The sequence below is a fragment of the Sturnus vulgaris genome, chromosome 4, assembly GCF_052056855.1.
Source record: "Sturnus vulgaris isolate bStuVul1 chromosome 4, bStuVul1.hap1, whole genome shotgun sequence".
NCBI classification, from domain to species: Eukaryota; Metazoa; Chordata; class Aves; order Passeriformes; family Sturnidae; genus Sturnus; species Sturnus vulgaris.
The window spans coordinates 15,441,175-15,466,000 of record NC_142246.1 but is presented as its reverse complement, the minus strand read 5'-3'; the positions used below and the strand labels follow the sequence as shown (position 1 = coordinate 15,466,000).

At 39.2% G+C, this 24,826-nt stretch overlaps 3 protein-coding genes across 8 annotated transcripts in view; 1 reads left to right on the top strand and 2 right to left on the bottom strand.

The window, feature by feature from the left end:
- FAM184B (family with sequence similarity 184 member B) overlaps positions 1–5,835 on the top strand; it is a 39,055-nt gene extending 33,220 nt beyond the window's left edge. Inside the window, exons 8-12 of one of the 6 annotated variants that reach the window (XM_088163195.1) lie at positions 640–786; positions 2,265–2,382; positions 2,587–2,691; positions 3,394–3,596; positions 5,086–5,317. In XM_088163195.1, the coding sequence (XP_088019321.1) occupies positions 640–786; positions 2,265–2,382; positions 2,587–2,691; positions 3,394–3,596; positions 5,086–5,176 (664 nt within the window). In that variant the 3' untranslated portion in view covers positions 5,177–5,317. Of the gene's footprint in view, positions 1–639; positions 787–2,264; positions 2,383–2,586; positions 2,836–3,390; positions 3,597–5,085 lie in introns of those variants that run through there. The other 5 variants (XM_014889004.2, XM_088163198.1, XM_088163196.1 and 2 more) reach the window with 5 other exon arrangements.
- Positions 5,836–7,345: 1,510 nt separating this feature from the next.
- On the bottom strand, positions 7,346–9,364 carry MED28 (mediator complex subunit 28). The gene is made up of 4 exons (XM_014889001.2): positions 9,200–9,364; positions 9,048–9,114; positions 8,098–8,210; positions 7,346–7,648 (listed from the first exon to the last, which is right to left on the bottom strand). The coding sequence occupies exons 1-4, from the start codon at positions 9,347–9,349 to the stop codon at positions 7,451–7,453; spliced, it is 528 nt and encodes a 175-aa protein (XP_014744487.1). The 5' UTR covers positions 9,350–9,364; the 3' UTR covers positions 7,346–7,450.
- Positions 9,365–10,402: 1,038 nt separating this feature from the next.
- LAP3 (leucine aminopeptidase 3) lies at positions 10,403–24,706 on the bottom strand. The gene is made up of 13 exons (XM_014889012.2): positions 24,458–24,706; positions 23,893–24,008; positions 23,508–23,562; positions 21,648–21,753; positions 20,399–20,558; positions 17,856–18,017; positions 16,738–16,896; positions 15,884–16,008; positions 14,421–14,509; positions 13,217–13,319; positions 11,827–11,906; positions 11,073–11,185; positions 10,403–10,966 (listed from the first exon to the last, which is right to left on the bottom strand). The coding sequence occupies exons 1-13, from the start codon at positions 24,674–24,676 to the stop codon at positions 10,768–10,770; spliced, it is 1,686 nt and encodes a 561-aa protein (XP_014744498.2). The 5' UTR covers positions 24,677–24,706; the 3' UTR covers positions 10,403–10,767.
- Positions 24,707–24,826: the final 120 nt, after the last annotated feature.

The window sequence follows — 24,826 nt, the reverse complement described above, 5'->3', positions numbered from 1 at the left end:
GAATGCAGTGTTATGGTTATACTTGAGAAAATATTAGGCATTTTTTAGTTTTCAGTTTATGGTGTTAATCATATAGCAGTGTCTTCCAAAATATATTGTCTGAAAAAGATTAATGTTATAGTTAAAGGCATTGTTACAACATTTCTTTCAACCTTTTTTTTTCTTTTTTGAGTTTTAGGATGATGATAGGCAGTATTAAATGTTTCTGGTGCCACGATGTATTGAAATATATCATGAGAATCTTATGTTAAAATCCCAGATATTTCAACATAATTTTGCTTAATACAAATACGTTCCCATGGTACTTTGTTGTCACGTTTTATCATTAAGATTGATGTATGAACTAACCTTAGACAGAATATCAATAGTTTCATTATATGGGATAGACCTTCCATTTCCTGAAGGGTGAAGGTCAAGTACTTTTCAGGATAATTTTTCTCTTCCTCAGTGTTTAAATATTTTTTCTCAGATTGCAACCAAAATTTCAAAGTTAAATCAGTAGGCAGAAGCCAGATCTTTGCCCAGTGAGCTAGCTACCTTTGCAGCCAATAAAACACCTCAAAACTGCATGCTTTGATCAAAGATAATAAACTAGTATTGAGACCTGAGAATTCAGACATATTTTAATACCAATAAAAGGCTACTGGTAGAAGACCTCAATATCAAGCATAAAAAAGAACTGGACATACTGAAACAAGATCACCGGAAGGAAATTGAAAACATAGTATCTGATTTCAGCAGCACTCAGGCACATCTCCAAGCAAAGATTTTCTCCTTAGAAACTGTGTAAGTAATTTAACAATAAACTCTGGCTCATGCTGGCAATGAGTTGTGTTTGTATTTATTATTCTTAGTATGTAGAGTTGTTTTATTCAGCGTAAGTAAAATATTGTACAGATCAAAGTAGAAGTGTATAGGTATTGTCTTTGCAAACCAAAAAGACCTGGATGCATTGTAATAAGTTCTGGATATTGTTTAATCTAAAACACTATACATGAAGTTTTACAATGCTATATTAAAAATTGCATGTAGGATCTAGAAATTTTATGAAATGTTGAATCGTCTGTGTCACAGATGATACTAGAGGCCTTGATCCATGATCTTGTACTTAATTTTGTTCAGCAGAGCAGCATCGTTGAGTAAAAGCTTAACCTCATTCTTACTCCCTTAAAAATTTCCAAGGAAAATGATGCTCATGTAAATAAATGCAGTTTGCAGCCCCCTGTGGATTTAAATTCTGTGATGCTTCAGATTGAACAGAAGAAACCCTTCAGAAATAATCCCATATATATATATATATATATATATATATATATATATATATATATATATATATATATATATATATCCCTTCTCCTTTTCTCTTATCCCAGCTGTGCAGCAAAAGTCCAGAAGAGAGACTTGGCATGAAAGCAGGCCTCTAACCTTTAAACCTTTCAGATGTAAAGATTTGTTTTTAATTTTAACTCAGAGATAACTCTAAGATGATATGAGTGGGGGGTGGGCCTCTCAAAAATGTTTGCCCACACATTAAAAAAACAAACAAACAAACAAAAAACCCCCACAAAATGGTGTTTTGTACTCTGTAATACATTTCTCAGTATGTGTCCTGGTTATGGCAGGTGAATCATAGCATTCAATTTCTCAAGCAGCAAAATTCAGGAACCTGGCTGATGAAATAATGACTTGTGTTCTTATGAGTCAATCAAATGTATGTTTCCACACCATATCTAAAAATGTGTAATTAGCGTTTGAATCTTTTCCCCTGATTAAAGATTTTTAAAAGCTGAACTCAGACTACAGACTACCTAGCAGGATTACTAAAGCAGCATGTATATCCAAGCCTGTCTTCATGAAAGTTACAGGAATTGAATAATTCTGAGGATTCCAAAGTTATTGGGTCAGAAAAGAGAACAAATAGATGAATATAGATAGTATAGATACTGGGAGACTGATTTCTTTCTTTAGGAAATTAGACTAGCAGTATGATGTGCAAGGTTGTTACTATTTTACACAAGGGACTGGATTTTACACTGGACAAATGTTGTGGATTAACCTTGGCAATTTATTTTGGAACTCCAGAAGATTCTATAATTCTACGTAAACCACATACAAGTGCCCATTTTTTAAAAATCCTGTTTTATTGGAAAGGCCTGGCTATGTCTCTGCATTTTAGGCTTGGAACATAGGACAGAATACATCTGAGGTGTCTCTTGAACCTAATCTGACAAAGATTTTCCTGGTCTGCATTTTCTTTGGTACAGACTTAAAGAATTAGAAGAAAAGTCAAGAAAGTGGGAGTCCAGGCCTGAAGATACACACCTTATAAACTGTCTGCAAGACAAATTAAGTGAGAAAGAAGAGATTATCAAGCAGCTGGTGGTAAGACTGCTTTTTATATGGACATACATATTTTGGCATTTATTGCAAGTCTCTATTCAGTGTTTCACACATTGCTTCAGACTGATTGTTTCTTTCTATTCTGGAATACTTTGACAACTGTATCTTTCCATACCAGCTTCCAACAAATACATGTTTCCATACACATGACTTTGTTTCCATACACATAACTTTGTTTCCCTTCAGGAAGGAAGAAAATGTCAGCATTCGCTTTCAGCCAACACTGAATCTTACAGGAATCGATCATTTTCTTTCAACCCTAATACAGCATGCCTGACTCCCTTCATGAAGGTAAGATGAGCAATGCAATTAAAATCACAAATTGTGATAGTTTTTATTACTATTTGAATAATATAGGCAATCAGGACAAAAAAAGTGCTATCAATTTTTAATAATAATGTTATTCAGTAGAAATCTTTCCGGTGCCAACCTACAGTCAGTGGTTGAGCATAGGAGAAGTTAATCAGAAGTATATAAGCAACATAGATAACAGGTATTTAAGCTGATATAAAACACTAGAACTCTGTTTAAGCTGATATAAAACACTAGAACTCTGGCATCAGTTTTCCACTGGAATAAGCATTGCCATTGTTTGCAGATTTGGGAGTTGCTAATTGGGATATTGCATGCATCAAGGAAAATTATGAATCTGTTTGAGTTGCTTGGTATCTGCCCTTTGTTATGCCAGCCCCTCTGCATGATATTGTCTACAAATAGCCATAGAAAGAAGGGAGGTCACATTGGTGGAAAGCAACTCGATGTGTCTAAAATCTCAGGGTCAAATACATGAGTTGTTGTCATTGCATGACAAAATCCATGGATACTCACAGCATACTCTGAGCATTTAATTTAAATACCTATAGAAAAAGATAGAAATCTTCCTATTTGGGTGTTCCTTGCAAGATATTTGGGAATGAGGTATTGTTGAAGTTTCATAGAATAAATAGTAAAAAATATGTATGTAATGAAGTTTTCTGTTACAATAAAAAGCAGCAGAAGAAAACGGTTGAGGTGCCCAGTCGTGTTGTCAGTGTTCCAAATTTAGCTTCCTATGCAAAGAGCTTTTTGAGCTGTGACTTGAGATCAAAAAGAAGTGCTCCTCAAATAACAAAATCTACGAGCTTAGACCGGAGTTCTGGCTGCCTCAGGGTGGGCTCTCCATCGACACAGTCCTCAGACAACAGTGCTGCCACAAGGTATTTGTCCATTTTGTATGACAATAAATTAATTCATATTTAGAATCTTGTGGGCAATTCAAACACATTTGGCATGTAGAAATACACAACGATGTAAGGTTCCTACTGTACAGTGAACTCTGTGTGTTTGGTTTTCTGCAGACAGATCCAGAACTTTACTGCAAAAGTGGGCTATAATCCCTGCCCAGCAGACCTTATGCTTGCAACCCATCCTGGTAGGGGGGAAAAGAAAATTAAACCAAAGCAAGCAACCAAAAAACACACACACAGACACACACATACACAAAAAAAAAGGGAAAAAGAGCTGCAACTATTTAACTAAGAATGTAGTTAATTGTGAACATGGCATCTTTCAGTCATTCTGTGAAGGATGTATGTCTTCTGTGAATTCCTTCTTATTTTTATTGCCTCACCTTGTACTTGGTAGATGTAGATGGCATGTTTTTATTTTAGGAGATATTTGAATGAATCCAGGCTGATCATTTGGCAAAGGTCAGAAACTTGAAAACTGATTAGCAGATACTTAACTTGTTTTTTTCTCTCTGAAGAGCTTCAATTCTTCAAATTTATGAGTTATGTAAACAATGTTCAGTGTTTTATAACATAAACTCTCTCTTCAATAAATAGTTAAAAATTTATGTAGCTAATATACAGTTTAAAAACACCCAAACCTTACCACTGTATTTCAGGACAAAATCCAGCCTTCTTACCTATCTCCTGGAGGAGATTAGTTATCCTGTAAATTATGTGCAAGAGAGTTCTTTCCTTGGGGGCAGATGGTGCTGACTGCCGAGAAAAACAACGCAGGCTTAGATCCTGTTTGGCAATTCCCACTTCTTAAAGATACAAACATGCTGTGTCATGCCAGATGACTGCCAAGGCAAATGAGATTTCTGTTTTTAAAGGAAACAAATGTATAGGGAGACTGAGGATTGCTTGGCTGCTACTTGCTTAATTCCTTTGAATCAGTCAATCATGAGTTAAGTCCTATTTGCAACCATATGTTAAAAGTATCCTGATTTATGGAAAATCAGAGACTATGTAATAGGATTGATTATGAATGCCAGGTAGCGTTCAGATAAATCTTTCCATTTCAAATAGAACTTTTACACAACACTTTTAATGCATAAATTGTAGTTTGTATTTTTAAGTGAATTGCAGCTACCATTCTCTGATTTTCAAGACTTCATATCCTTTAAGCAACCTTTTGTTTAAATTTTTGGGGGTGTCAAATTAAGAACTATGTTCAAATGTTTCTCCATAGCTGTTAAGCCCTGCTTCATGCTTTTTTTCATGTTACAACCAGTGCTGCTAGTCCAGTTACTGGCTGGCACAGATCCCACTAAAACTGTAGCTGGCATCTTTTGACCTCATCCATTCATGTGAGCACGGAACCATTCATGGGATGATGAGTTTTTCTGGGAAAAGTATTACATGGTAATAAGATTGTAAGTAGGTTGGTGATGCTAATGCTTATTTGTTTGCACAGGACACATGGCAATGAACCACCACAAACCAAAGATGACCAAAAACAAGACCCTCAGCATCAAGAATGGTTTACTAAGTATTTTTCATTTTAAAGCAAACTATTTCCATCCTTCTCAGAATTATTATATAAATCATTCCTGTTTTCTTTGTAGGAATAATAATCCAATAGATTATTTAAGGGAAGAAAAAAACCCGTGTAATTTCTAAGTAAAGTTAGGAAATAGCTGCACTTTCTTACATCTACTAACTATGGAGTTACAGGCATGAATTTCAGGAAAATGCATTTTTTTTAACAACTTCTGTAAAAAATGAAGGAAAAGTCTGGAAACAGTTATATGAAAAGACTTTTTAATGAAGAGGCTGTATCACTCCACAATTTCATTAAATATGGAATTTGGACTCTGATATATTCTGTCAATTTGGCAGCAGGTGAAAAAAAAATCTTCCTTCTGTACAGTTATACGCTGGATTCATCAGCTGTTTAAAGTAAGTTCTGCATATAACAATATAATTTTAAAAGTTTTTAATGCTTTTTGTTAAATAGATTTTAAGATGGACAGCATGTGGTACACTTTCAAAAAGAGCATGTTCATAGCAAGCTGGTTTAGAAATAATTCCTGGTTTGCTTCATAAACTGCTTTGTATAGTCAGCACTGCTATGTAATACTCCCATTGAATTTCAATATATGTATCAGCCTGATAAATTAGGATGATGTGCAAGTGTGAACATTAAAGCTTGTAAATTATCCAATTTCTATGTTTTTCAAGAGTTCTATGTTATGCTGAAGTAAGACTTGTACACTGAGTTCCAGAGCGATGGCAACTGCATCCTTCTACCTTTTAACTCCATACTAGTTTTATGCCCACAGAAAAGCAAAATGGGGGAATGACTACATTTATCAGATCATGCCAATTCATTGCTAGCAGGAAAGAACCCATGAAGAAGTTGACTCTTGGGCAATTAACCCAGTAAGTGTGAAAGGTGGGGAACTGTGCAACCAGCAGCTTGCTGCCTAAGACAGGATAGTTCCTCTTCAATTGCTTTGAATCCCCATTAAGTTTCAACCATCAGGGCCCAGCTACCTAAAAAAATTTTACATGCGCAAAGAGGTGTATCTCCAGCCTAACCTCTTCTTACACCCAACAGCCAGCAACAGCTACACCACCAGATGCAAACAGTCCACACAAAACTGGCACTGCATCTCACTGGTGGTGCAAAGGTGGAAGGAAGGGCAGAACACTTCTACAGGCCAATACTTTCCATTCCAGTTATCTAGTATTCTTTCCAAGAGGAACTGCTTTGTTGGAAAAGTGACTTTGGCAGTAGATATGGCAAAAAGGCACTTTTCATACTTGTAATCAAGAAACAGATTCAATAGTGTACAGTAATACTGATGAGTACCTTGGCATCTGTGAGGACTGAAATGTACAGCGCTGTTTTCATTACTTTTCATCCACACTGCCTCAAAGAAAATGGAAATTTCAACACACAATTAGCAATTCTTATTTCCAGGGGTACAACAATTAATTATCCAACTCTGCCCCCAAAAAAGTATATGTAGAAAAGCGGTTATATGGATGAATTAAATTTGTTGCTTAGTAATACACAGACAGGACTCTTTTTGGAGGTCAGACAGCCTCCAAAATCTTTTTTGGCTATATTTATCTTACTAAATGGAGCAGTGCAATAGAAGGTAATTCTGTATAATAGACAGTAGTGGTGATCCTACCTCCACAATGAGTGTCTATATTTTGGGGGCAGGTATTTTGGAACACCTCTTCAGTAGCCTGAGACTCAGAACATCAGTAACATGAGGCATGAGGCTTACATTACATATGCCACCCTTTTGTGTGCGTTCTTCCATTCCAATTCATCTGTAAGAACCAGATTTGTATCTCTCAAGACACCTTCCATGAGGTGAGGAAGTCTGCTAGAGAGTGACAATTCACTTTAAAAAAAAGTGATCTGACCTACATACAGACAATTCTAAGGGTGTTTCTGCAGTGGTACTCATTGATAATTACTGGATCACAAAACATTTAAATATCCCAGAAAAATCAAACACTATCTTTGCAAATATTTTGATCATACCAAAAAGACAGAGGGGAAAGCAAGGGCCACCCTCTCTGGAAGGAACAGAATGCATTCTGGGAGACACACCTGAAAGCACCCTGAACAGCAACTCTGAATATTTTCCATAACCACATAAAATCAATCCATATTTCTGTAATAAAAGAAAAGAAAAAAAGAAGAAAATTAATTTGGCTTAACTGTTTTAATTATATTTGCAGTACAAATTACATTATACAAAAAGCATACAAAGAACACCATTGCTTTGAAAATATTGAGCTGTGTAAACTGAAGATTATGTTTGCTTCATTGGAGCAGGAATATTCGCAGATGCTTGTTCTAGGTAAGCTAATGGACCTTGAGGCATTTCTGCAGGCTTTTTGTGCTGTACACTGATGTCTTCCAGGACCTGTTGCCAGTGTCTCAGTTTACTCAAATGCTTCTGAATTAATGCTTCTTTTCTCTGCAATTCATTTCTTAATTCTGAAACATCCTAAGGATGAAAAAATTGTGTATTAGTAAATAGACAGTATTCAAAAAAATAACCACCTCACATAAAGAGTATGTAACATTTTTAGACCTTGAGCTTTCAAGCTGATCTTACAGTAGAAAAATGGAATACTGGAAAAGTGTCTAATGATACAGAGGGGACGCACTGTGAATGCACTAGTGCTGCTCACCTATGTCAGATATTTCAGAGATCATCATCCCCAGTGAAATCTGACTAACTATTTTGTCTCTTCCAATGGTTATCAACTGTTCTCCAATATTCCACACAGCAGCAGGTATCCAGCTTCTCCAGGTTTATGGTGAGAGTTGTGGTAACAGTCAAGTTCTACCAACTTAAGGTACAGCATCATGTTGAGAAACCCAAAATTATGAACACAGTGATTAAGGTGCATAGCTTATCTGATCTAGCACAGGACAGGTAAATTAACATACCTCTTTAATTACTTGTTCTGGTTTCTGGACTGATAGTTGCAGTCTTTTTTGTAGAAAAAAGCATTCAGTTTGTCTTGCAACATCTAGGAACTTTTGGATGCACTGATCAACACCTAAACATATAATAACAATATTGAAAGAACAGCTTCCAAAAAAAATATTTCAGGCTAGTAAAGGTACTGGTCTATTAAAAACACTTTTCACAGTACTTTCTAGAATGAAAAATCTTCAGAATATCTAAAATAATGGATTTATAAACCAGTAAGTCCCGGTATAAGACAGTGCTTTATAAACTTACAAGTTATTTTAGAAGTGCAGGACAACACTTCCTTCCAGGTATACTTCTGACAAGTAGTAATAAAATAATTCATGGAACTTGGTTGCATGCCTAAACAACAAGCTCAGTGTAGGGTTCTAAAATATGTACTTATTGAGGAGAATATTCTGCCCTCGTATGCTGCATACTACTGTTTTAGTAATAAAAGCTGTTCCACGCCAACACAGGAATATGACCAAATAACCAAAAAGGAGTTTTGAAAAGCATTTATGCCGATTTTGAAACGCCATTTGAGTGCAGTTCAGAAAATTTCCAGGGACAACTGCACTTCTAAGGAGTAGTCAAGGCCACTTTTCAAACTCTTATTCATAACTATATTTATTCCACCTCGCCCTAAAGCACCGCTACTGAGCTGCCTGGCCTGGCTTTTTCCCATTTCCTGTTACTGCTTCATAATCTTCCCAATGCTGCATGCACAGCTTCCCAATGTATCCCATCACCTCCCCGGTGCTTTACACGCATGTCACCGCACGCCAGTACAAGCCCACAGAACCCCAGGAGCCAACCGGCACACTCCGCCCTTCCCACCAGACCCTGGGCATTCCCGGGCAGGCTTCTTTCCTGCCGCTGCCCCCAGCAGCGTCCCCCGGGAAGGGGCCTGCCCCGGGCTCACCGGTGCGGATCTCCTCCTGGTCCGTGCCGTTCACGTAGTCCTGGCTCACCAGGGAGGCGAAGCAGGCCTGCGGGAGAGGGAAGCACCGCGCTGAGCGGCTGCGGGGAGCCGGCGCAGGCAGGCCAGCGCCCGCCCGCGGCTGCCCCCCTCACCTCGAAGGACGCTTCCAGCTCGTCCACCAGCGTGTTGTTGGGGTTGCGCGGCCCCGCGGGCGGCGGGATGAGGCCGGGCGGGCCGGGCGGCCCCGGCGGCGGCGGCCCCGGGCCCTGGGAGCCGAACATCCCGCCCAGCGCGCCCGCCATGGCGGGAGCGACGGCGAAGGCGCAGGCGGCGGAGCGGGGCGGGCCCGGCGCGACCCCGCCCGCTGAGGGCCGGAGCGTCAGGCAACCGCAGTGTGTGGGCCAGGTGATGGCCATGGCTCCTCGGCCTGGCACGGGGCACCACTGAGAACCGCCTGGCACCACTCTGTTGCCACCTAAGAGATATTTTAATGTATTGATGAGACCCCTTTTATGCTTCTCCAGACTAACCAGACCCAGCTCCTGCAGTCTCCACTCATAAGAGATGTTCCAGATGCACCATCCTCCTCTCACAGCCCTCTGCTGGACCCTCTCCAGTAACTCCACGTCCTTCTTGCACTGATGAGCCCAGAACAGGACACGACAGTCCAGAAATGGCCTCACTAGGGCAGAGGAGGTGGGAAGGAGATCACCTTCCTCAAGCTGCTGGCCACACTATTCCCTCTCCAGCACAGGACATTGCCCGGCTAGAACAAGGCAAGCAGACATAGCAAAGCATCCTTTGCAGAGGGACCTTCCTCCTCCAGCCTTGGCCCTGCCTCTGTCTCACAGGTGTGAGCTCACAGATGTTTCAGCATTGCTTGTTCCACAACAGCATTTAACAAAAAACCCCAAAACCCTAAACCTAGGGTTCCCCAAACTATCAAGAAAATATCACCCCAGATTTTAAGTGTCAGGTCTGTTTGATGTTTGAATTGATCCTGGGAAGAATGTCCCTACTTGGAGTGTGGCCACATCACATCAGGAAAAGGGGAACTATCAGGATGACAAAAACCTTGTGAGATGAGGGCAGGTGCCCCTAAAAAACACACAAACATTAACTTTCACTCACAAGCTTTCTGTAAAAAAGTTACAATATACACTCTTCTTGACATCTTTATAACTTAATACATAATTCTGTGCTGAAGCCATGCTAATGCCAATCACACAGCATCATATCTGCCTCACTACATACCAAAAGCAGTTTAGTTTTTCTACGGAAAAAATACCAGGATGGTGTTTTTATGAACAACTTTGCAGAGTTACTGTTGACATCACTTACAGTTCACCCAAAACTGAGATACATCTATCATCAATTGTTTATTCCCTCTCAATCAAAACTCACATCCAACTAAGGTATTTATTGTTTACAATAATTATGCTTACTTTGCATATAAAATAGGTGTCTCAATTTTCATTATGATGTTTTAGTATTAAATATTTCAATAGTTCAAACGGAATAATTTTTATTTTAAGCCACATAATATGGTATGGGATAGCAAATCTCAAAGTTGAGATATTCTTACCCAAGTAATAATTTATAAAATGCATTTTTACTTAATTGCCATAGTGAAAATATGCTTGTGGCATTCATTTATGAATGATACCTTTTAAGATTTTTTTTCCTTAAGGCAGAGTGGGTGATTTTAGAACAAGTATTTTTATTTGGCATTGTGACTGTCTTGACTTAATCGAGCTGCAAACTCAACGAGCGTTCTCGTGGGTCGCCCTGCCATGCCCTTCCGAAGATAGGGCACCTCATCTTTATTGGACATCACCCCAGCTATATCCAAATGAGCCCAGTGAGAGGCAGTCACAAATTCCTTCAGGAATGCAGCAGCTGTGCATGCTCCTCCAGCTCTGTGGGAAACAAAGACGCATTGTTTGCAAAGCAATTCCAACAGCACACATATTAAACAAATAGACTGAAAGAAAGGGGCACATGGAAGGTATTGGCTCATCTTACCTGCTGTACTTTCCAATGTTACTCACATCTGCAAGAGGACAGTCTGTGACTTGTTTTGTGTAATGCTCAAAAAGAGGCATCCTCCAAACTCTGTCCCCTGTCAAAATGCTGGCCTGAAAAAGAAACAATGATATTTTGGGCAATTTTTATTAACTGCACTTGTAAGCCCAGTTTTCATGCATGCTTCTTTTTGTTTAAGTTTTATCAGCCTAAAAATCTTCAGCCCAAGATACTAAGTTTTTGGAAATGCATTGTTTGCAAAACAGAACATCCTATTTTTAGGTACTTTAGCGTTAGCCAAAAGGCAACATCAAAAAGCTACATTTTTTATCTGTTTTTCCTTTTCCCTGACAACAGAAATCCTTCCCCTCAGAGGTTTCCTTGATCCATCGCACTTCAGCCACTCACAAGGCCTCTCTGAATTTCTGTCTCTGTGTTGTTAAGCAAGATCAATTATCTTTTTAACATAAACTAATTACTGCCAGTAGTCCAGAATTTATGCATATGCAGCGAGTTATCAGAACATGCAGATCCTTGAGATGTTTGGTGTATGATATTGTATCTCACTGAAGAGCTAGTAATTAATAGTCAACATAATTTTCAAGTAAATATAGCACTGACATCATTCCTCTTAAATTTCAAAATGCAGTAACATCTTTGAGATTTGCATAGACTTTGAATAATGTACTAACTTTTCAATAAGATATCACTGAATTCATACTATTATGATTTAACAATAATGCAGGTAGCCTACCTCATAGAGGTGAGTCCAAAGCCAAGATGAATTTGTGAACACTCCAGTTGCAGCAGATCCCAGTGCAACATCCATGGCACCTAAAGAAACACACCTTCAAGTTTATATGACAAAGACAGACCTGAGCTATTCCCTGCATCCTGATTCCTCACAGAACTTTCCATTTTTAATTCCCATTATTAGTAACATGAATTTATCAGACTGCAAAACCTGAAGACTTTAGTACACTGAGATTTTTGAAAGTCTGAACATTTTAACAACATTTATATATTCTAAAAAACACAAGAAATCATAAAAATTATATTTTATCTCCCATGAAACTAAATTTTCTTATTTCAGATTGATGTTTCTTAGAAACAGTTCTAAGATAATGTATTAAACAATAACAGTATCCTGTAAAAAACCTAGATATTATTTTCATGTAGAAAATACAAGTGAATGGACTTTTTCCAGTTTATAGACCTCTATAATTTTTGAGCTGATACTTTCTCTTTTGTGAATTTCACTTATATAGACTTTTGCACATCATATGTAAATTTACTTTATTAAATATTTAATTTATTAAAATAATCCTTATAAAAATATTAAACCATAGGATTAGATATTTATTTATTTGATGCCCCAGAATGGCTTCTCTAACACCAACACTCAATCCTTAGTGAGATTAAAAAACAAAATGTAGTTTAGCAAAATACGTCAAAGAAATTTGTATGGGAGCCTTCCTTCTTCCTGCTTGGTGCCCAAGGATCCCAGACAGGAATACTTTTATACAAGTCAACAATCTTAAAATCAGTTTCCCTTATGTCAATTGAAATTTTCCATAGCATTTGAACTGGTAAAACTGATAGAACATAATTTAAAGCATTAGCAGAGAATCTGTATAAGCACAATTATTTTGCTTAGCATATTCATTAAGCAACATAGTGGAGTCCTGTCTGAATTACTCTTCCGTGTCTGCTTTTGTTTCAGCTACAGTCACCTCACCCATGACAGCTTGTTAGTGAGTTCATGAGCTGCATAGACAATTTCTGGTTTTAAATTTAAATTTACAACTTCATTATTATACAACTGTAGAGATGAAACAACTAAAACACATTTCATAGTGCCTTAAAGTATGCAAACTGCACAAAAGAGAAGGTTTCCCTGCTTTTGGTTCCAGCTGGACTAAGCCAACCCAGTTTCATCTCCTGCTGAGCATGTACCCTGCATGGCCCCTCGCCACTCCAGAGACACACAAGCTGTGCTCGCTGCTGTCCTGAAACAGGTAAAATCATTTCAGTTGCCTCTGAATTAAGGTTGGGTTTATATACACAGCACAACTAATCCACAGCCCAAATAATGAGTAACACAAAACTGACTTCAAAATGAGCAGGGAAGGGACACAGCTTACCTGTTAACGTTGCAGCATTCACAATAGCCCTTGCATTAAAATTGTGGGCATAACAGAGAGCATCAGCTAACAGCAGTCTTCCTTCTGCATCTGTGTTGTCTACCTTCAAAGGCAGAATCAGTAAAAAAACAGATAAAGTACTGTAAATGCCTCTTTCACTGAGGTATTTCTCACATATCTTAATCAGCAGTTGGATAGAGGCCCTAGAAACTTCAGGTAATGAAAATTTACTCAAACTACACTGAAAAAAAAGAAAGAAAAAATACAGTATTGATATACAGTTATGTGTATAAAGAGCTATTTGTAGCTGAGGTAAGTCATATTTCAGCACTACAACTTCCTCTGCATGCTGGGTCTCTGTACTGCTGGCTCCTCAGAAGTGTTTAAAGGTGTCTCAGGGCAGCACATAGGCTGCATCTCGTGCTTGGAGCTACCAGCACTTTCTTGCAGATTTCTTCTTGGTGGGGGAATACATGCCCAGTCTTTTTCCCTCAAATCAAAGGGTGACTGAACTCAGTTTTCAGAGATTAATGTTAAAGAAATGGAAGGTTCAGCAAGTCAAAAGTGGCAGAATCACAGAAATTCAGACAAAAAGAAAGCCATCTACTTCTGCATTTAATCAGTGATCTACAGCGCAATTACTTTTTTTTTCCCTACAATTTAATCTATTAGATGTGTATGGAACCATTTGTAATAAATGTGGGTACTGATTTGGCAAGCTCCTTTGAACCAACAGCCCCTGTGACTCAGAGTTCTGACTGTACTGAGCATTTTGGCAGTGTAAAGACCTTGGTTACATCAGCAGGAAACTGATGTCTTACTCTGATGTCTTACTGCAGATAGCAAGGAATTGTCCTGAAGGGTCTGCTGGAAGCAATTAATGTTATTTATTCAGACTTAGAGCCTGTATTTATGAGCATTGTAACAACCTCCTGTGCCAAACAAGCTTTTCCAGCAATTCAATAAATGACCTTACTTTGCAGCTTTTCCTAGCAATTTATAACACGTCCCATCTCTTCAATCTGTATTTGAAAAAATTCCTATGATAGCAATTTCTAGCTAGTAACATGTTTCTTACAATTGTAAAAACACTACATTTGCACTGCTTATTTTTACGGGATTTTTTCAAATGTACTCTGCACTCAACTTGGTTGATTAAACCAGTTCAATAAAAGTACTCAAACTCCAAGTTTCACATGCATACCTGTATTGTTTTTCCATTCTTGGCTCTAACAACATCCCCAGGCTTGTTTGCCTTACCACTTGGCATATTTTCACAGAGGGGTGCCAAACCTCAGAGACAAAAAGAAAAGTGAATTACTAGTTTTCTTCTCAGAAAAGCTGTAGAAAAAAACCTACTTAGATGAACTCCAAACACCTCCTTAAGAAAACAGTACAAGTGTAATTTTGAAATTAAGTTCAAAATCCAAATTTTCTCAGTTAATGAAAGACACATGGTCTAGTTTTCAATCAGGGAAACTCCTCTGCACGATGCAACACCAGGCTCTCTCACCTACACTACTTTACCTCTAGGGTTTTCTTCTGCATTTTTCCCAGAGAAGTGATATCAAAGGAGCAATAAATATTATGTCTCCCATATATAATTATTCACATATAAAGGAAGATCTTTCTTTCTGACATTAAAAACTTCTCAAATAGCCACTCCAAGCCATTCAAGCTCTGCTCATTGTAGAATGTCTAGAGTGGTCCAAAGACTTGACATGTAACTCCAGCCATACCAAGAACAATTAGAAATAAGCAAAAAACAGGCTCAGCATCAAAACTGCAACTATGACTGGGATCATGGAATGAATAGCCCTCCACCACTCCTAGGGATAACCTGCACCTGGCACAAGGTCCAAAAGTGGAGCACCACTTTTCAGTGGCGTGATGTACAGACAGGCTCCACTGTCTGTCCCTCTTCATCGCACACTTTGGCGAGGAACGCCGTGAGGATGTGCGTGGGCATCACTGCCCTCTGCTGGCTGAAGCGTAGAAGTGACTAAAGTAAGAGTTAACTCCAAGTGGAGCTTCTCAAACTGAAACTTATCCTAGACCACTTTCCATGTCACTGCCAGCTGGTCTTGCCACAGTGTCGGAATCAACTCATTTAATTTTACCTCTGCAGAAAAAAATCAACTTTTTTTCAGAAAAAACCAAATCATTGCGCATGCATAACGGTATCAGCAGACTGGTTTAGTTTGTTTTAGTTTTCTGCTGAGACATTCACCTGAGGAAATTAGAGCTGATGCCTCTTCCTGTTCAGTTGTGGCACACACTCATGGAGGTAGCTCGGCACTCCTGACTCCTTTTCATTCTAGTTGCTTATACAGAGATGCACATTCCTTCTTATAATGAAGGATTGGGACTTGACCAAGACTCATTGAAAATATCTTTATTGACAAACATTTTTCACTTAAGATCTAAAAATCATACTTTAAAAGTCTTGATTTGGTGTTCCAATATTTTATTCAAGCAAAGAATAGTAATTTTTTGATATGCAAGTAAAAATGGAAGAGAGGTTGAGCAAGGGAATGAGAGAAGTAGGCATGCAAGGGTCCATGATGTTTTGTACATAGCTTTTACCATTGCTAATACTAGAAAAATACTCTCTCACAAAACCTTTTGGAACTAAGATGTTTGGATTCTCCACACAAAAACACTTACCAATTATGTTCAAAGGTAGCTTTAGAGCTGCTGCTGTCACAATGGCTGAACAGACAGTTGCTGCTCCTCCCATATCTGCTCTCATTGCATCCATGCCCGATGACGGCTTCAGTGAAATGCCACCACTGGAACAAACAGCTCAAGTTTGATGTCACATACACTGATGATGTTCTGTCCATCAGGTGTGTTAAAACCAAATATCAGTAAATGCTAGACATGGTGCTCCAAATACTTCTGCAATCCTAGTAAGTGTACTGAAAGCAAGGTATCTGGGCTTTCATTTCAGATATAGTATTACTTCCTCATAATTAGGAAACCATAAAAATCCAGGTAAAATGCAGTGGAGTAACTCACCGGTCTTCATAATAGCAGTGCACAAAGCTAACAAAATAGTACACTTGGAAAAAATCAACATATGGATGGGGAACTGACTGAAATTCTTCAAAAGTATGTGACGTGGAAAGTAGTTACAAGGAACTGCTGCAAAGAATGAACTGTTTTTTACTTCCTTAAGCATCATCTAGATGTCTAATGACATACTGCAATTCGAAACATGCTAATTCTTCATCCACAGGTTTGTTCATGACAAGCAAATAAATAACACCTTCTTTATTTTCTTTCCCTCTGAATTTTCTTCTTCCCCTTACAAGACGATGGCATATTAATTCCCACTTTGGACAGCTGATGTCTCATTGCCAGAAAAGACAGCACAAGCTACTATATAATGCAAGTTCAGTGGAATGGCTTTGGAAGACACGCTGAGCAAAGAAAAAGCATCTCCCTGTTGCATGCAAATAACAGGAAAGCATTTTCTCCCTCTAGTAATTCAAATATTACCATACAAGCATACATACCTGTCAAACGTAACTCCTTTTCCTACAAATACCAACGGGGAGTCATCTGTATTAGCACTCCCTAAATAGTGAATCTCCAGGAAGATGGGAGGTTCAGCTGAACCCTTAGCTACACTCAGGAATGCTCCCATCTCTTGTGTTGTTATCCAAGACTCCTGTCTGCAATAAAACATGTATAAGTTTTGGGGTTTTTTTTCAACTGGACACTTTGACTAAGGTGATTTTTTTTAAGAGATCGTGATTCTTGAAGGTTTGTACACAAACCATTTAATTTTACTTAGTTATTCTGGAAACAGTAGTTTAAATCCAACCACTACTACTTTTTTGGTGAAGCACAAAAATACTTCCTCAAAGTTGCTCTTTTCCGTCTTGTTTAAAAAAACCCAACAAAACAACAGCTTGTCTACAGTTTCTACATCAGAAACACTGATCTTTCACTTGCCTGTGAGGCTGCAAATGCTAAAGGTATATGAAGTAACAATATTGCAGCAGGTTACATTTAGCTTTCTGCTAGCAAGATTCCCCCAGTCTTCTGCTTGTCAACAAAATAGCCTCCAACACTTTGGACAACCATTTCCACTACAGAGCAGAAAGTAGAAATTCAGGGGCAAGAAGCAACAGCCGTGCAAATTCACTTGCAAGGGCTTTTATGGCTTCATCTCACATTTTAAAAAGCTATTTAAAAAATCCCAACAGTAACAGCAATAAACAGATGTTTTATTACCACATCCATACAAAGCAAAACAGAGGTATGTAAAAAAATCCACTTGGGAAGAAAACAAAAGGTACTTAATATTGGCCCTCTATTCACTGATGCTTCTTTTCACAGCACGTGTTAATTAATCAGTAATTGACTGCATGACTAATTGACAGCTAATGATTTTACTGCATCACAGTATCTTCCTCTGTAAACCAGCAGCTCACTTAAGCCTTGAGTACAGCCTGCAGTCTGGGCACCCCTCTTACCATTTCCCTAAACACTTCACCCGCTTTTGTCATTTGAAGTAGCAAAGGGAAAATGAGATTTGAATAACTTCATATTTGAGTAACCTGGAAAGTATCTTATCTTACCACCATGGTCCTCTACCCCACAGAGGAATCATTTCCGTGGAATTTACCTTATGTGGACCTTTACATTGCTGAAACTTCTGAGCTTCTGTTCAATATGTTCAGCAAATTTGATTGGAGTTATATAATTAGCTGGAGCCTCCATAAGGTACCGAGCAAGGTTCTGCCCCTCAGCGTAGATAACACCTTTTTGCCAGGCTTCACTTTCAGCACTGAACAACACACAATGATCAGGATTACAGACATTTGCAAAAGTAAGATGCTGTCAGCATTCACATATTCTCTTTCTTAAAATGCAGTATCATTAATTAGGAGCAATTAAAAATATCAGTGTTACCTTACTACAAGGACACTAGTACCTAATCTCTGGTTCTAGTCAGTGCCAAATACTTCAGAAAAAGCTAGGAGAATTCAAGAGTAGACAGATGTAAAATTACCTATCCAATTCATTAGGTCTTATCCTAATCCTTACTAATCAAAGATTGGCTTAAATCCTTAAACACAAGGTTTAATACACCTTCAGAAGTTTGTAATCACATTACTTTTAACAGCCTTGAAAGTTTCTATTTACCATATAAAGTCTCCAATTCTGTTTTTCCCTTTACTGAAATATGATTATGCAGTAAGAGTGGAATTTGGATCTCATTTCCTAGTGCACTCAAGGCACTGCACTAACAAATGACAGAGCAAACATTGACAGAGCTGCCTGTGTAGGAAACGGGGAAGTCTCTCTGGCTCTGGTTACTTTACCAGACAACCAGTACAAAACCTTTCATTTTACTGAGACAACTTACTTACTTTATAAATTATCACGAAGCAATGTATTGAACTGGATTTTGCCTTTAAAAAGAGCAGAACAATAGACGACTATAGAAATATTGCCTGGATATGGATGGATGTAATTAAGAAGCTAAATGTCAGCTGAAACTGAAACTGGCAAGAAGTGGGAAAGGCACCTAGAGGACTTCAACAGGTACATCATCTGCAAAAGTTAAGGTAGGAATAACACTGTTCACTTGCTAAATGGTGCAGGCAAACTACTGAACACTGAAGTTCTCAATGCTGGCTTTGCATCAGCCTTAATAATTATGAAGATCTGCTTCCAGATCCCCCAGTTCTTTGTGTTCAGCAACAGAGTTTGAGGAAGAAGGGCACTTCTCATGACAGGAAGAGAGACTTAGCTTAAGGATGATGGACATACACAAGTCCTTGAAAGCGAGTATCTGAGGGTTCTGAGGGATCTGGCTAGCATCACTGCAAGCCTGGGCTCTTTCAGTTTAAAAGGTGTAACTGAATGTGGTCCCTGATGAGTGAACATGACAAATACATACCTTTAAAAAAATGCCAAGGTGGATATAGGGAACTACAAGCCAGTTATCTAGACTAATTCCTTAGAAGTTTGCAGAGAAAGTAATTTTGAAACCCGTTTCTAGGTATATGAAGGACAATATGGTCACTGGGAACCATCATTTTAGATTTGGGGCAAATTCCTGACCAACTTAACTGAATTCTGTGATGAGAGAGTTTGTCACAGAGGACCACAGTGGATGTAATTGATCTTAAAGGTCTTTTCCAGTCTAAATGATTCTGTGCTCTTTCTTGACTTTAGCTAGGTTTTCACACAGAAATTCTTACAGACAAATTGAGAAAACATGAACTGAAACAGGAGTGTGTCTGAACACAGACACATCTCAGAGCTGCACAGTAAGACAGTAACAGACTATCTCAATATTCAACAAGGAAAAATGAAATAGGACACAAAGAAAAAAATTCACTATGAGAGTAGTTAAGCACTAAAACAGATGGTCTAGCGAGCTTGTGGAATTTTCAACTCAGGAAATATTAAAATGTGGACTATACAAAGGCCTGACAAATCTGACCAAGCTTTAATGTTGTATGTAATGTCCAGGTTATCCCTAATCCAAGCTGGAGCTGGACTGAATAACCTCCAGAAGTCGTTTCCAACCTAAATTACTAGATTAAAAATTACTTCCATAACCGGTCATAGGACCATCTGTTTTCAGGAAATGTTTATTTAATACAAATTTAATCCACTTCTAAACTATCTTCCATCTACAAAATAGGAAGTGTTTATTTTACATATAACTTATCAAGATATCCTTAATCAAGGGCCTTCCACTTTATTTCACAAATTTCTTTGTAAGCAAGAACTTGCTCCTGTGTAAAGTACATACAGGAAATACCTCTGCCCTGCATGACAGAATATCCTATACAGAACATCCCAAGTCCACTCTGATAATTGTTCTGAAACCAAAAGTTCGGTTCTACTTTCTGCTTTCAGTAAGTGATGTCTATTTAGAGACCAGAGGAACCCAGGCTTCTCTTCTTGCATTATACTCTGTGAATGAAAATGTAACAAATGAACTATGTAAAATATATCCATAGTGCATTGGTCTGGTGTCAGTCAGCATTTCCTGATTCTCCGAAAAGGATTTATCCATTTATGGAGTTTGAAATACCTCTTCTCCACAATTCTGGCACACAATACCAACAGAAGTCCTCCTATATCACAACTTTTATAAATAAGCAAACAAACAGATGAATAAATAGGCAAGCTTTCCTTTGCCATCACCTTCCATGAAGCTGAGGAGTAACTACAGGCTTCTTTTTTTGCTTCAGCTCATTATATTCATGCAATCCAAGGACAGCACCTTCTGCAGCTGCTTGTGCATCTCCACAGGGGTCTACTTCCACACAAGGGATCTCCAGATCCTGGATCTGCCTGCAGCCAACTGAAAAATACAGCACAGAAACAGATGTCCAAGGTGATCAATGGGACACTGCAAGGAAAAACATAATTTTAACTCAAGACATCTGCATTTATAAGTAAGGCAGTCAAAGAGATCATTCAGTGGAAGAATTAAAAATGCTAATGACCATATACTGGCAAATTGTTGTGAAAAATATCAGTTGATGAATTATAATCATTAAAATGTTTTGCAAGAATAAAAAAGGAAATATTATAGTTGCTCTGACTCTTTAAAGCTTATTCTATAGCAAAGCAAGGCTCTATTATTCTGGAGTGCTATGAATTATGACTATCTACAGGTATCAGGAATTTGTCATAATTTAATTTTTACCACGAATATGACTGTTCTTTTCTTCCAGATGAGTTTATATACCAGTTTATAAGCTATGCATTCCATAAATTCTATTTCCCAAGTATGTTCCCAAGTAATTTAACAATGTTTTATGTCAGTTACAAAGTGAACATTAGTATTAGCAATGTTAATGGCAGCCACAGGCTAGCACTTCGGACATACAGCTGTCATCCAATCACAGACTATAAAAGTCTTCAGTGAGAACTCTTAATTCTTATTTTACACACTTAATTTGCAGCAGTCATCCCTGATTAAGATAAGTCCTCTTCTGTCTTCAACAAATAACATACTGAATCATACTACTGACGTTGTGAAAGATGTGTTTGTATTTATAACAGAAATGTCTCAATTAAGAAATAGGTGGTAGAAGTAAATATAAGTGCTTACTTAAATACAGAGTGACCATAAAGTGAGTTGGTGATGCTCCACAGCTCCAAAATACTAGACAAGTGCCTTTTCAAAATCACACTGTTTAGGAAAGTTATTTGATATAAATAACTGCAGTTACCTGTCTTCAGATTTGATTTACATTCTTGATAACTCCTTGCTCACTAAGGAAAAATTTACATAAGTATCAGTGATAAGTAAGTACATTTACCAAACCATGCAGTAAGTTGTGCTTTTCAAAACAAAGGCATACCTACTTCAAAAATGGAACATGCTGCAGAACTGCAATTGCTTTAGAGACAAAATGCTTGAAAAATTTTAAAAATAGTTCACCTGCAACAGCTGTACGAATATTTTCTTTGCCTTCATTCCAGTTTTCTTGTTCATTTATTCCAGCATTCTTCTTACCCAAGCCAACTACCGCCACACTTGGAAAGTCCTAGATGAAGCCAACACACAAATGGATTCACTTCCCTCATTGTTACAGCCACAGCAGTTGTTAAAAAGACTTTACTTTCCAAATCAAACCAAGCATAGCATTAAAATACATGCAGTACTTTTTCTATATCAGGCACTTTTCATTAAGAGTGCCTGCATGGTGCTGCTGTCCTGTGCTTTCAATCATTTGCCACAGGAATGCAGTCAGTTATTCTGTTGTCCAGTTAATAAACATAAGCATTGCACATAGCAGACAGGGCTTTATGCTTAACACATGGTAAATCTGATACTCCCAAGGCCAAGCCTAAGAGTCCTTGGAAAGCAGATCCAGCTTTCAAGCTGTAAGAAAGGACAGAACTTATCTGGAGAATTGTAGACTTTTTTGGCACAGTACAATGTTCAAGAAAATAAAATCACTTCAAAAGCACAATGTGTTAGCTCATGTAAGGAGCTCCGCTGGCAGGATTTGCCAGGTAGCAAACCAAAGCTGCACAGAGGTCACCTCTCCAGAACTCAGGAAAACAATGTAGCACAGCAGACTACATGCTTGTCTTATAAGCTGCAAGCAAGTGGACAGAAAAGACAAGTAATAAGGATTAAAGGAGCCTTTTAAGAGTGAAGTCAAATTTGTATAAAACTCAAAGCTATATATGTGAACATATATAATGTTCCTATAGCTCTTAAGAAAAAAAATTAAATTAATCTTAGGCTTTCCCTTCCATCTCTGTCAGCCTCTAACAATCAGCTTTCAAACTGCTACACTGTAGTAAAGTGTTTTAGTCCACAAAAGGCTGCAGCTTGTATTAGCTTTCCAGAAAATCAGTGATACCAGTTAACATTCTCTTGTCTTCTTTTGCAGAGATTTGCTACTCACTTCCGAGCCCATCCTGTATGCAGAACTGGGATAACTGGACCTTCAGTGCACTCAACTTCCATGGAATTTCTGAGAGCCTTTTTACCAAGTCCGGTGTCACCTGCATAGGGTGTCCACACAGAATTTATACGTGGTAGGCAACTCTCACTACAAATGGATTTATTTCAGATTATTTAAATAGCCTTAATGTAAGATTCAGTTACTTAGACAGGAACACCTAGTGTCACATCACACGCCTGCCTAGGCCTTAGCTAGGACTCCAAAAAGGCGCAAATCATTCTGTATTGGTCAGCTTCACACATGTGCATTAGGTCTATCCCAGCTTCTCAAATGGCTCCAAAAGCCTGACTTTGGGCACATGAATCCTCATCTCATACCCTTGTGATCTATCACGTCTGTGCAGACAAAAGTCCTGCTTGGAGAACAGCCCCATATCTTGTTTTGAGGTTTCAAGCACCTGATTTAAACCTCTGACAAAAGCCTATGAAGGGACTACCTTGTGTTAGAACTGTCAGGTCTGGAAGGTCTTTGCACCTATCAGTAACTCCTCACACACTCACCCCTCCTGGACACAGGAGGCACAGAAGTCAGATCCAAAACTGCCATGCTTTAGCTGATTCAGGAAGAAGTAATTCAGAGTACAGCACCTTTGTAGCAGACTTGCTCACATCCTCCCCATTTGCAGCACAGTGGAGGGAGTACAGGACTGTGCACAAGGCTATGCAAGCATGGGCAGTGCAGAACAGGAGTTGAAACAGTCCAGACAAGGGAGGAAGAGCAGGCCATTTATAAAAGTACAGCAGTGAACTCAGCGTGAAATTAGACACAAGGACAAACTTCACACATCAATCAACTAGCATACAGAACCACAAAGTTCATACCTGATGCAAACCATGAAATATGCGTGTTTTGCCTTTCTTCAAAGGTGGCCCACATCTAGGACACAAAAAGATTCTTTCATTACAGAAGGCCTTACTTGTTATAAGCCTTACAGTACTACATTTACTCCACGACCACATAGTGTGCCACACATGCACTGGGATGTTTGGTTCTGTGCTGATTCAGAGCAGAGGACGGGTCCCTTGAAATTTTTGCATGTTTGCTTGGTGATTGGTTTTATCATGGGAGTTCCCCTCCAAACTGTCAAAGCAAATAACAGCCTGACAGTGATATGGACACAGACAGTAATAATGAAAAAACTCAACATAATTCCTACTAGTATTTGTAGGTACTTTAGTCCATTTCAGAAGCTTATCACACACTTACAGGGACAGAAGTGCTCTCAGCTTTCCAGACACAAGCCTATCAAAAGCATCTCCTGCACTAGTCAACTGGGCAGCACCATCATCCTTTTCACTAGAGTAGACTCCCAGAACAAGACCCTAGAAGAGGACACGCGTTAATATAAACAACACGAAATTTAGAGACCCATCAGAGAGGCAGCGAGCACTGTTCAAACTACTGCTACATCTGTATGTATTTATCTCAGGTTTTGAATTTATCTAACGTGATGCACAGAGTAACACTTCAGGAAACCAAGATCAACTACTACAGCTACTTTAAACTGTGAAAAAGATATCAGATACAACATAACTGAACTTACAACAATTCTGCCGATCACATAAAACCAAAAACTCTTTCAATCAGTAACTTTAAGTACAAAAGAGCTTCTCCCCGCCAGTGCAGACCTCCAGTCTGGTACACCTAAGAGCAGCAGAGAGCGACCCCGCTCCTGACTGAGCTCCGGGCGGCACACGGGGGGCTCAGCCGAGAGCCGCGGGGCCGAGCGGAGAAGGCACCGGCTCCCCCACGCCCCTCCCCTTCCCCTCACCTTCCCGGCCGCGCCGCGGCTGTAGCCCCGCGGCGAGGGGCCCTGCGCCGAGCAGCTGCAGGCCCGGGGCACGTCCCGGGCGAGGCGGCGCGCAGCCACGCTCCGCACGCAGGGCAGCAGCATGGCACCGGGCACAGCACGGAAGGAAGGAAGGAAGGAAGGAAGGAAGGCAGCAGGGAATGAAGGCAGCAGGGGCGGGCCCGGCGCGCACAGCCTCATCAGCCGGCGCCGCCACGCCGGGATGGAGGGCGGGGCGGCGGAGCGCTCCCCGAGCGGGGATCCCGGGAATCGGAGCCGCGATTTCTACATGGTGTACCAGCGCCGGAGCGCTCCCCGAGCGGGGATCCCGGGGACCCGGAGCCGCGATTT